The sequence below is a fragment of the Sinocyclocheilus rhinocerous genome, unplaced genomic scaffold (genome assembly GCF_001515625.1).
Source record: "Sinocyclocheilus rhinocerous isolate Xijiao unplaced genomic scaffold, SAMN03320098_v1.1 scaffold827, whole genome shotgun sequence".
Classification (NCBI taxonomy): domain Eukaryota; kingdom Metazoa; phylum Chordata; class Actinopteri; order Cypriniformes; family Cyprinidae; genus Sinocyclocheilus; species Sinocyclocheilus rhinocerous.
Genome location: NW_015633173.1, coordinates 492354 through 504114, shown reverse-complemented (window position 1 = coordinate 504114; position 11761 = coordinate 492354). Strand labels below are relative to the sequence as shown.

Sequence of the window (11761 nt, the reverse complement as noted above, 5' to 3'; positions counted from 1 at the left end):
AGTGAGGTAGACATGTGGGGGCGTGTTTAAACGAGGCGTTTTAGGAGGGCGTGGATGAGTCTTAACTTTTATAAAGAATATCTCTTTGGGTTTGAGACTTTAGTCTTTGCAACTTTAGGGATCTTATCTATTCACGAACAGCTTGTAACACTCCAAAGAGAAAGGAAAACTTGAAATCGCATCATATGACCCCTTTAAGCATCTTTCACTGACCATTTATTGAAAAAATACTTTTTTTGGAGTTTCAGGTGCTGTTTTGTATTATATTTATGGTAAGTACTATAGTATAGTATAGACACAACTCTACAGAAGCCATAATCAGGAAGCATTAATGCAATTCAATATGTTTTATTATGATTTCAACGGCTAAAATCATCTGAATCTTTTTGACCTAAAGATATCAATAAACTGTATGACAACTGGATTAACTAAGCCGGTTTATTTTTACATGTACTGTCAGCAGGCGTCTTGTATTGCTAAGAGTTCCTCTCAGCATGAACACATCTGATGCAGGTGAAGACTTGTGACCCTCTGAACTAGTGCTGACATTGTATTACATTGCAACACTCTGGTTTCAGTAGAGGAACATTCCTGAAATAGTAAAGAAGAGCCGGTAACATTGTTAACTTAAAACCTACTGTAGGAACAGTTCAGGGAAACAGTTATTTTTGATAGAGTTCAGTTCTTTGTCATTTTTGGTCTTTATTTTACTTACAAGAAGCCATACATTATTATTTAATAATACATCATTTTAATCAGTTATTGCTTGCTCAGAAGTTATATATGATGTCATGTTATTTTTCAATATTATTCTGTTCTACAGAAATTGGCACATAGAGAGGGTGTAACCCTGTGTCCATTTACTGTTGTTTTTGAAGGGTGGATTTTAAGCTTAGTTACATTTCCATGTTATGTACATTTCCCCTGTTATGCCTTAGAAATACTCTATTTGGAGTTTGAAGTTTAATAAAATATGTAAACATATGTCAGCTTGTCTGTCTTACCTGCTGTGTTTTGTGGTTGTAGATGTTTTTGTATTGTCTGACCTTAGTATATGAACATGAAATATAGATTACCATTCATAAGATTGGGGTCAGTTTTTTTTTATTTTAGAAATTAACACTTTTATTAAACAAACATGAATTAAATTGATTTAAAGTGACAATAAAGAAATATTATGTTACAAAAGATTTCTGTTTCAAGATTTCTTTATCAAAGAATCCTACAAAAAAAAACCTGTTTCCACAAAAATATAAAGCAGCACAACAACATTAATAATAAGAAGAAATGATTCTGGAGCAACAAATCAGCATATTCATGTGACACTGAAGACTGGAGTAATGATGCTGAAAATTCAGCTTTACATCACAGGAATAAATTACATTAAATATATAAAAAAAAATATCAAATATATTGAAATTGGAAACAGTTCTTTTCAATTGTAATATTTCACAACATTATTTACTGTGTTTTTGTGCAACTTAAAAATAAACTGACAGACTTTTGAACGGTAGTGTGTGTGTGTGTGTATACGTGTGTATACATATATATATATACACGCTTTATTTACACATGTGAATTTAATTGACATGGATAATCATTGCTAACATGTCAAAGATGTTTTTAATGCAAAAGTTTAAGGCAAAAAGAAAATTCTGACAAAATTTGTAAAAAGCCATTATTTTAAGTGCAATTACTATATACTATATGTGCTCTTCCCAGTTTCCTCCTCTTGTGTTGTGTTGTAAGAAGTTATAAACTGTGAAAAATTGGGTCAACTTAAACCATTTTACTTGACTTCTGAATTTAAGGAGCAGCATTTGCTGAGAAGAGGTGGATCTTTCGGCCCCCAAAGCAGAGGCTCAAATTTGTCCCTGATACCAATGCTCTGACTGCTTTCCATCTTCGTCCTCTCTTTTTCATTAAAGGAAGATGCCAGTCGGTTTGTGAGTTTATGAACCTCGTTCACAATAGCCTTAACATCTGCTTGGTCCTGAGAGGCTTTCCACGTAGCCTCATTAAAGGGAAACGTAAGTATGAAGTCGCCAACACGACAAGGAGGGACACCTCTGTCCTGAGTCACGCGGTTCCATGGGATGGCTGGAGACTTGAGTTTATGTACGCGAAGAGATGGTAACTTGCACGCGGTAGACGGTGTATTTCTGTGCGATTGCCTCGTGCTGTTAAATGTTGTGAGTTTTAGGTCATCAGATCCCACCTCGTCGTTAATTTCCTCAAACTTCTGAGGATCCTTTTCATGTCCAATGGATTTTGAATTGGGGTGAACGGGGCAAGTAGCATAACCGGTGTTATTTCTAGTGTCTTGAGAACTTGAAGAGCCTGAGACAGACTGATTCCAGTTTTTGTTGCCTGATGGAGGTGCATGCAAAGTCTTGGGCAACAAAAACCCTTGAGAGATTTTTGGCCGTAAATACCGGCTACCCGATCTCTTCCTGCAGTATCCCTTCTGTCTGAAGCTATCAATCATCCTGTAGTTCATCAGGTCGATGATATCATTGATCAGCCCTTTCTTGACCGTTACATCAGCAGGGCAGTCCAATGAAAGCGCCGGACTGTAGTTGACCTCTAGAAGCCACGGTTTGTAGCTGGCGTCGATGAGGATATCAAACCCCAACAGTTCCAGACAGTTGGGGCTGGAGGGAACGCAAGGAACGGCTGTGAGCAGAGTCAACGTAACAATATTGCTGATCCTGTGCCACAGCAGAAGTTCGTTAACATCTTGTTTGTGAAGAAAACTACGGAATCTGCTCATGGTCCACTTGCATCCTCGGCCTACTCGCTCTTTGTCCATGGCGTAGCACATTCCAAACTTATTAATGCTGGTATTTGTTAAATGAGAGTACAGGCTGTCTAAAGAAGCAAGGGTGTACTTTTCTGTCGCGAAACGCACTAGGCCTTCCTGGTGCATATAAATCACAAGAGGGGAGAAGCTTTTTACGCAGACATAAATGCGTAGATCAAACTTGTAGCCTGAAATGAGAAGCGGGTTGCTGATGTATCTCTGCACGATTACCGAAGAGTTGTAGACCAAGTTCTTGATGTCTTCAAACAGAAATATACCTCTTCCTCTTGACAGGTCAACTGGCTTACAAATCCAGTAGCGGGACTTCGCTCTGTCAGTTGTGCGATTCCTAGTGTACACCCCTAGAAACTTTGTGTATTCGTTCGGCAATATGAAAGCAGCAGGGCTGAAGTCATACAGGGCTGTGCCGAAAGCGATCTTCATTCTTCTCATGTGTCGTGCCAGACAGTCCTTGCGTGTAATCTGGCTCATTTTGGGATGGTGGTTTAGCCTCTGCCAGGGCAGGATGTTTTCGTAGTCGGACTTCCGAAAGCCAGAGCTTCTCCAATAGAGGTTCCAGTCTCCTTCCTCCTGCTCCTGCTCCTCTTCATCATACTCCTCCCAGCCACGCTCCAGCAGCACCTCACGTACCACCTGAGGAGCTCCTCCATGCAGTCTGAACACCAGGGGAGCAAAACCACATTCCCTTTCAGCCATAGAGAAGATCCAAGTGCCTCCAAGAAATCATGTAAGTCAGTTCTCTGAATTCTGAATGGAATAGGGGAAATCACATTGGTTTTATTTTCCAATGGATCCTGCTGTTCTCTTCTGGAAATACTGGAAATGCTTGCATTTGCTACTTATTATGCAGATCAATTAGTAATTAATACAGCTTATAAATTATAAATCATGTGGATACAATGCATGGCAACATTTCTTTTACAGTTTGTAAAAAATAAATAAATAAATAAAAAATAACGGATTAATACAGTCATATGCCAGCTGTTTAGAGCAGGGATTTTTGATATTTTAGATGCAACGGGCCCTCCAAATATAATCATATTCATGTGAAGGACCCCCATATCTTAAAAAGGAATTTCATAGGTTGTTATATAAAGGCCTAATTTATATAGTGAAAATTTTATATTATAAATATGTCTGAACTATTCTTTGGAAACTATTTATTTTTTAATTAAGTTTCCTATTGCATTTTCTATTCATAGTACTGTATTTATTTATTTATTTTAATCTAATTATTCTTAATCTTTTTTTTTTTTAATTGTCTATTTATTTGTACATTTTTTCCACATTGTTTTCCCCTGAACTTTTTCATGGACCCCCTAGTATTTCCTTGCAGCCTCCAGTTTGACAACTGCTAGTCTAGAGGCTCCTATAAACTGGAATATTGACTTAATCTAGTTATGGCAGTCATGATAATGCATTTACTCATCGACTGATTAACACCAGATCATTCTTGTGCATGTAAACACAGTCATAGTACTCTTATGAGTCAAAAGCAATACATTTTTGATTACACCCAGTTTCTAAAAAAAAAGAAATAAAGCACAACCTTGTATTGCCAGCATATAATTCATATAATTGACCTCAGTTTATTGCATCTAGTCAAATATTTAGGTCCAATTTCACTTCTTTCTTTTTTTCGATTTCAAAATCGTTTGTAGAGAATATTTGCAATAATCACTCTTACCTGACCGAGCTCTGTTACCTGGTAGATCCTCCACAGAGTTCCTGTCAGACAGGTTGTGTTTCCTTTTGTGTCCTCTGCTCTGGTCATCTTTCGTTGCTAGGAAACCTTTGAATAAAAGCGCGCCATTTGAGCTGCTGACAACAGTAGTGTAGTGTTCCCTTGCGCGGGCGGAGCAGGTGACGTCACCACGTGTGAATCAGCGTTAAACGTTAATCAAACCAAAGCGATTTGCCAATCGTACAAAAAATATTTATTTATTTATATATATTGCATATAGTTTATCCGTCTAAATATGTCTCGGGTAGATTTAAATTGAATATATTATAGCTACACTGATGAAATGGGAAAATAAACAATTCTTCATAACCATTGTCTCTATTCAAGGTTGTTATGGATTTTCTAAATGATACCTGGGGGAAATTTTGACTATGTGTAAAAGATTAGTGTATTTTAGAAGATATTTGATTTTAAATATGTTGAATATAATATTGAAATCATAAAAAATATTAAAGACGTTATCATATAAATGAAATATTTCAACCATATTTCACACATTTTAGAAGTGGAAGTTGAATCATGTAGACCTCATGTCATATAATGGCATTAATAGACAAAAAGAAAACACTGCCACCTACTGGAGATCAAAATACACCTACAAAAAGGTAGACAGGCAAGGACCAGTTTACTATCAAGTGAGAATGCTGCCATCTACTGGTCACAGCGAAAAGGAATATGGAGGCTGTAGTGCGTTGATCTGTAATATTATTCATAAATTATACATTAGTGCACAGGCTATATACACTCTAAAAAATGCTGGGTTGTTTCAACCTAACTTTGCGTCAAATATGGACTCACCCACCCGTTGGGTTAAATTTTTACATATTTGATTTTAAATATGTTGAATATAATATTGAAATCATAAAAAATATTAAAGACGTTATCATATAAATGAAATATTTCAACCATATTTCACACATTTTAGAAGTGGAAGTTGAATCATGTAGACCTCATGTCATATAATGGCATTAATAGACAAAAAGAAAACACTGCCACCTACTGGAGATCAAAATACACCTACAAAAAGGTAGACAGGCAAGGACCAGTTTACTATCAAGTGAGAATGCTGCCATCTACTGGTCACAGCGAAAAGGAATATGGAGGCTGTAGTGCGTTGATCTGTAATATTATTCATAAATTATACATTAGTGCACAGGCTATATACACTCTAAAAAATGCTGGGTTGTTTCAACCCAACTTTGCGTCAAATATGGACTCACCCAACCGTTGGGTTAAATTTTTACATAACATTTTTTACCCAAAAGTTGGGTTAGTCCAAATTTGACCCAAAGTTGGGTTGAAACAACCCAGCATTTTTTAGAGTGTACTATAAAACATTACATGAGTGTATATTTATCATAAGGGAGAAAGCACAAAGAAATAAAGTGATTTAACCTAATGCTACAATTTACACTGCAGGCTTCATAGCAGCATGCAGGTGGCGCACAGAGACAGCAAATCTGATAGTCCAGCTGTTAGTATTATATTGGGGAATTAATTAATTTCTGTCATGGTTACTAAAATTGGAGGTTTGTCATGTAAAATACTCACTGCTTAAAGGAGAATAGATCATAATTTCACCGTATTATTTTGTTTTAAGTTTAGATGCATTTTATCACAATTTTCCTCAAATTAAAAATATCTAACTGTTTATTTCCAGGTTTAATCCCCGACTTTTGGAATATACAGTGTGTCGTGGAAACAGAATATTTGTAGCCCACACTGTCTGATAAGGATCCAAACACATGTTGTTTTCTTCAGTTGTAGAACTCTGTTTAACATTTTTTTTAGAGCTGTCATAAAAATGTTTCTTGTAAACTGTGAATGTCTTTGTCACATATTTATTGCTATCATTCAGAGATGTCTAACCAGAGTTATTGCCTGTATAATCAGCGTTAAACGTTAATCAAACCAAAGCGATTTGCCAATCGTACAAAAAATATTTATTTATTTATATATATTGCATATAGTTTATCCGTCTAAATATGTCTCGGGTAGATTTAAATTGAATATATTATAGCTACACTGATGAAATGGGAAAATAAACAATTCTTCATAACCATTGTCTCTATTCAAGGTTGTTATGGATTTTCTAAATGATACCTGGGGGAAATTTTGACTATGTGTAAAAGATTAGTGTATTTTAGAAGATATTTGATTTTAAATATGTTGAATATAATATTGAAATCATAAAAAATATTAAAGACGTTATCATATAAATGAAATATTTCAACCATATTTCACACATTTTAGAAGTGGAAGTTGAATCATGTAGACCTCATGTCATATAATGGCATTAATAGACAAAAAGAAAACACTGCCACCTACTGGAGATCAAAATACACCTACAAAAAGGTAGACAGGCAAGGACCAGTTTACTATCAAGTGAGAATGCTGCCATCTACTGGTCACAGCGAAAAGGACTATGGAGGCTGTAGTGCGTTGATCTGTAATATTATTCATAAATTATACATTAGTGCACAGGCTATATACACTCTAAAAAATGCTGGGTTGTTTCAACCCAACTTTGCGTCAAATATGGACTCACCCAACCGTTGGGTTAAATTTTTACATAACATTTTTTACCCAAAAGTTGGGTTAGTCCAAATTTGACCCAAAGTTGGGTTGAAACAACCCAGCATTTTTTAGAGTGTACTATAAAACATTACATGAGTGTATATTTATCATAAGGGAGAAAGCACAAAGAAATAAAGTGATTTAACCTAATGCTACAATTTACACTGCAGGCTTCATAGCAGCATGCAGGTGGCGCACAGAGACAGCAAATCTGATAGTCCAGCTGTTAGTATTATATTGGGGAATTAATTAATTTCTGTCATGGTTACTAAAATTGGAGGTTTGTCATGTAAAATACTCACTGCTTACAGGAGAATAGATCATAATTTCACCGTATTATCAGCCCATTGCATTTTTGCTGATTTTGTTTTAAGTTTAGATGCATTTTATCACAATTTTCCTCAAATTAAAAATATCTAACTGTTTATTTCCAGGTTTAATCCCCGACTTTTGGAATATACAGTGTGTCGTGGAAACAGAATATTTGTAGCCCACACTGTCTGATAAGGATCCAAACACATGTTGTTTTCTTCAGTTGTAGAACTCTGTTTAAAAATTTTTTTTAGAGCTGTCATAAAAATGTTTCTTGTAAACTGTGAATGTCTTTGTCACATATTTATTGCTATCATTCAGAGATGTCTATCTCTGAAATACAGAGTTATTGCCTGTATTACAACCCAGATGCACAGAATGAGATTCAGTTACTTTATTTTGATTCACTGTTACATTGTTCATTTCTTACATAACAACAGTAATAGCCCAATAGCCATTGCTTCAGGAAGAGTGTAATCTGCAAATGAAAAAAAAAAAAACCTTCATAATGACTCTCTCAGAATATCTATATGAGAATCTCAGGAAGATCCTTGGCATGTAAAAGACATTGCTGATAAAGGCTGTAAAGATTATAATCTGTGCAGAATCTTTTTTATTACTTCTATTATTTTAATCTTGTGGCAGTATTTACATTTCGTGTAATATTCTGTGTGGAATGATTATTATATAATTTCATACGTTATTTTTTTATGTTCTCAGTAAATCATCCTGTGATTTTCGTCTTGTAGATTTGGCATGTGATCTTTGACTCAGCACAATGAATGCAATAGGAAACTGGCACAGTCGCTGGTGTAATTTAATTCATGTTTCTGGGAAAAACTGCTGATTTGCTACATATAGACATCGATCCCAAAACGATACAAACCTACTTTATGATCATATTTTTCTATGATCTTCTAAACACTTTGTAAATCTTCACCTTTCAACACTCAACCTGTTCACATTTAACATATAGCATTAAATCTGCTGCATTTACTGTAAATATGAGGAAACCACAATAAACATATGAAAAGAAAAAAGTATTTTAATGCATATACTGAAAGAAATTATTTGTGCTTTTGTACAGATATACAGATATAAAGAATATTAAAGAAAATGATCAAAACATTTACATGCTACATCAAAAAACAAAACCGAATTTTCTCAACACTTAATAAACATACTCTAAAAATAATCTCTGAATGACAACAACAACAAAGTCAACATTTTACATACTGAGATACATACTGAGGCAGGAATATCTAGCAAAATCTATTTACATTCGTGTCTGAGTGATAATATCATTGTCATTTAATTCTTTGAGGTCGGCCTTTTCTGGTTTTTGCAAGTCGTCAGTAGTCACTTCTGGAGATGGATGCTTGTACTCGTTGTACTCAACGTAAAGGTAAGTTACCATGGTAAGGGCAAGAACAGCCAAAGCAACATAGATTTTGGTGGACAGGCAGATGAATGTGCTGTAAGCAAAGGCTATAACAAAACCAAGTGACTCCCACATGCGGTAGTTGGCAAATGCTGCTTCTTTGTCCTTAGCAAAGAGAATGCCATAAAGTGCTGCAAATGAAATAAACACACACACAGTACAATGACTATACAATATATTTATAAATTAAAAACACTGTTTATATATATATATATATAACATCTTAACATGTTAAAACATCTATGGAACCATTTATATAAATATTATTTTAATATTTATTTATTTTTATTATTTTATTCATAATTATTATTATTTATGTGTTTTGTGTTGTGAGGCAACACAAATAATTATCATTCAGATTCAATAAGTCCTTTAGCCTGATTTTAGGCTGTTTGTAATTGTCTGTAGACTGTTTGTCAGACTTTTGCACCCAAAACTATCCATTTTATATTTGTAATAATAACTTAACCGTATAGATAACTAAGTGGTATGCAGTATGAAGCACTCACCATTGGTTTGTGTTTGCCACACAGCGTCTGCCATCCCCCAGAGGGCCGGAAACACAAAGAACACGCCCAGCTGGTCTCGATGAGGCTTCCAGTACAAAAGACCCAGAAAACAGCCCAGGTTTGTCACTGCAGCTGTGAAAGTGTAGTAAGATAGAATGAAGATCAATTTGAGCAACCATACTTAACCTTTAAACCATATGTCAACCTGTTCTTGTATTACCCAAGGAAAAGAGGGCGATTCGTCCAGTGTATTGAGCCAGTCTACCAAATGCGAATGAGCACAGGGAGTTAGAAGCACCAAAGCAGATCATCACAAAGCCAACGTAGTGTATTCCTATCGCACACGTCACATAGTTCTGCAGGGGAAAGAGGGTCGCAAACACATTACATTCATATTTCATTAGGACAAATTAGTATTCATGTACTCCCAGTCTGCATAGGGCAGGGTTGTTACCACTATAGACAACGAGGGAGACAAGTCCCCCCCAATAATAGAGCCTATATTGGAAATTCTTGCACTGCTCTGCTGCCCTCCATTACGCAGCGCTCTGTTTGTTGTTAGGCTGACGAAAAGTAAAATTTTTAATTTAGGTCTGGTCTGCTTATAAACTTACAAACTTAAATCAAAAACAACAATGGCTTTGTTTAAGGACTTGGCACTTAATCTGTACTAAAAGATTGCAGGACCCTGGATTGTTGTTGTATTGTTATACTGTAGTTTGATAATGATGACAATTATTATTATTATAGTTTTTCAAGCATTCAATAAAAAAAAAAAATTTGTGATCTTCTGATTAGAAGCCTCAGTGATCTAACAGCGCTCGTCAATGTTAAAATGACCGAGATGGCCAGTCGGAGTTTACAGAGCACGAGTTCCAGTTTGAAGCGTCAGTTTTGACGTTAAAGAGAGCAAAGATGGAAGTAGCAAAACATTTCATATTTGACAACTGTTTAACGATAGAAATGTTAAACTAACAACAGTAATATACAGTGATGCAAACTACTCAACTTTCTTTCTCAAATATGGTATCATTTACGTGATTAATGTAATTCCTGACTGAATATGACGAGACAAGAAACGTATTGTTTCGACATACAAATAAATGTGCATGTATGCATATTTTAAAATATTATTTGCAAATGTGTTTTGCAATACAATATGAACACAATAAGTACATTGTACTTATTTTTTTATGTAAGTACATAATAGTTAAAGCCACTTAATATAAAGTGGGACCGAAAATAGTTTAAAATGATTACTTGTCAACTAGAATTAGACCTAGAATTTCCTTCACGGTTCTATTTCTTTATGCTTCATTTAAGACATGGTGGTGTACCTTTGTGTATTCACCAGCGAGGAAACTTTGCTCAAACCCACTGTACATGGTCAATGGGATGAGAAGCAACAATTTAGGATTTCTCAAGAGCTTGAAGGTAGCCAGAAAGGTGCTGCAAAACGACTGGTTGCCCTTGGTTTTACGAAATTCTTTGGCCAGATCTCGGTCGATGTTGTCCAGGAACACCGCCACAAAAATGATGGCCAGAACCCCCACACCTGCATGGACCAGGAAACACTAGGTTAGAAAATTCCTAGATTTGAAAGAAATGTAAATGGCACTTGTCCATTACTAGGCGCTTGCTAGGTTGTTCTTGGTGGTTCTAGTGCATTGCTCTGTGGTTTCTAGGGTATTCTGAATAGTTCTAGGCCATTGCCTACACAAATTGCTGGATGACTTATGTAGGCCTACTGAAGTTAAATAATTAGGGGTTTGTTCAGATCTCTAATTTAAACATCACAGTATTTTTATGTTTACTGTAATACAGGAGGAGTAATTTGGACAATCCAGTGTTTCCCCTGCCATCCTGTTAGGGGGGCGGCCCCCCTATATGAATTATTATGAATTCTTCGTGTCTCTGTGTTAATGAATGGCAGACGTGCGGTTTTGTTTACCACTTGTACTGAAGCGCGCGTGATGCTTGCGGTGATTTTAGCGTCTGCCGTCTCACTAAATGAGGACATAAACATATGAACAACATCTCCAGAACTGCTCTGAGCGTCACTTCATGAGCATTTGACCGTTTCATTTGAGTAAAACTATCCTCATATCATATACACACAGAAATGTAAATGTATTCATGGCAACCCGTCAAAATAAAAGTTCGGTTTAACTTGAAGGCATTGCGGCAGAAATATATTACTATTGTTCAGTAGAATGTAGGTAATAGGCTGCTACTACTAAAATGATTAAAACCTTATTTTTAAGGAATAATCATACAATATTTCTTCAATGTTTTAATTGTAATATTAAATAAAATTTGTTTAATTTTCATTACTTAAAAGATAGATTAAATGA

General features: G+C 35.5%; 2 protein-coding genes across 2 annotated transcripts in view; both read right to left on the bottom strand.

Moving 5' to 3' along the window:
- Window positions 1–1789: 1789 nt before the first annotated feature.
- ttll2 (tubulin tyrosine ligase-like family, member 2) lies at window positions 1790–3520 on the bottom strand. Its single transcript, XM_016556495.1, has one exon. It carries the CDS (start codon window positions 3518–3520, stop codon window positions 1790–1792), a length of 1731 nt encoding a protein of 576 aa, XP_016411981.1.
- A 5130-nt stretch (window positions 3521–8650) lies between these two features.
- Window positions 8651–11761, bottom strand: part of unc93a (unc-93 homolog A) — a 9017-nt gene continuing 5906 nt past the window's right edge. Inside the window, exons 5-8 of the mRNA XM_016556494.1 lie at window positions 10745–10962; window positions 9628–9763; window positions 9408–9539; window positions 8651–9029 (exon numbers count right to left, since the gene is read on the bottom strand). Coding sequence (XP_016411980.1) covers window positions 8734–9029; window positions 9408–9539; window positions 9628–9763; window positions 10745–10962 — 782 coding nt within the window. The 3' untranslated portion in view covers window positions 8651–8733. The remainder of the gene's footprint in view (window positions 9030–9407; window positions 9540–9627; window positions 9764–10744; window positions 10963–11761) is intronic.

Bases quoted from the DNA above. Each gene is read 5' to 3' on its own strand.
- ttll2 (XM_016556495.1), bottom strand. From the start codon at position 3,520: ATGGCTGAAAGGGAATGTGGTTTTGCTCCCCTGGTGTTCAGACTGCAT.